At 29.1% G+C, this 1,029-nt stretch overlaps 1 protein-coding gene across 1 annotated transcript in view; it reads left to right on the forward strand.

The window, feature by feature from the left end:
- Positions 1-107: 107 nt before the first annotated feature.
- Positions 108-1,029, forward strand: part of LOTGIDRAFT_174705 (hypothetical protein) — a gene marked incomplete at both ends in the record, with an annotated part of 4,492 nt that continues 3,570 nt past the window's right edge. The window contains 2 exons of the mRNA XM_009054312.1: positions 108-134; positions 481-657. Of these exons, the coding sequence (XP_009052560.1) occupies positions 108-134; positions 481-657 (204 nt within the window). The remainder of the gene's footprint in view (positions 135-480; positions 658-1,029) is intronic.

The following is a 1,029-nucleotide window of genomic DNA, read 5'->3' on the forward strand; positions in this document are numbered from 1 at the left end:
ACATGTATTTGGAAATCTGACTTAGCACTATGTATTGTGTAACGCACACATCTTATATATTATTAAAGGGCCAGTTTCTATTAGATAATATATTAGATTGTGAGAAGATGTTTGAATTTAAAGCTGAATTAGATGTGAGTATAGACCTTTAGGTCAATATTTCACTAATACACCGTGGTCTCCTTACATTTCATGAGTTCAGGATAATAAGGCCTTGGACATGACATTTCAGTTTGAGATCCATGAAACTGAGATGCAAAGTGGTATCTTGTGTTCCTGTAGCTTAACCATGCCCATTAACACCATTTAGTAAATTGAGTAACATTTTTGAAAGTGTAAGGTAAAAATTTTCATTTGTTGTAACAATTTTAAGGAAAAGAGATTTGAATGAAAAATCAGTCTTTTGTGAATTTGTATTTTGTAGCCACCATTTGAAAAAAACAACACAAAAGGTATATATTGTAAATTTGTATTTTGTAGTCACCATTAGAAAGAAAGAAAAGATTTGTATCAATAAGAAATGAAGTTAAAGAGACCAGACAAGGAGAAGAAGAAGAATCTCTATTTTCTTCCTATAATATATCTACCCAGAATATAGAAGAGAGTAGTCTTAGTGATGATCTTAATCAATATGATTTTAATTCTGGAACTGCCCAGGTATTTTTCTCTGACATCTTTTCTGATCTGTTAATATTTGTTGGAGTCTAGATTTTATGATTTTCTTTTGCTAAGCTTCTGAAATTTTATTGCCAATGAATTCTAGATTCATTATTTTGTATTGACAATATTGTTGATTTAATAATTGTTTTATCAGTGTATTCTAGATTTCACAATGTTGTATACAATTGTATAGTGCATAGATATTATTGTGTTCTTAATTCTATAAAGTTGTCAAGGCCCTATTTTAGATTTCACAATGTAGCATATTTCATCATTTTAGATTTCATGATGTTCTATTGGCTATTCTCTAGATTTCACAATGTGGTATATATACAATATTGTAGATTCCATACATTTTTATCTGTGTAT

The sequence above is a fragment of the Lottia gigantea genome (genome assembly GCF_000327385.1).
Source record: "Lottia gigantea unplaced genomic scaffold LOTGIsca_212, whole genome shotgun sequence".
NCBI lineage: Eukaryota > Metazoa > Mollusca > Gastropoda > Lottiidae > Lottia > Lottia gigantea.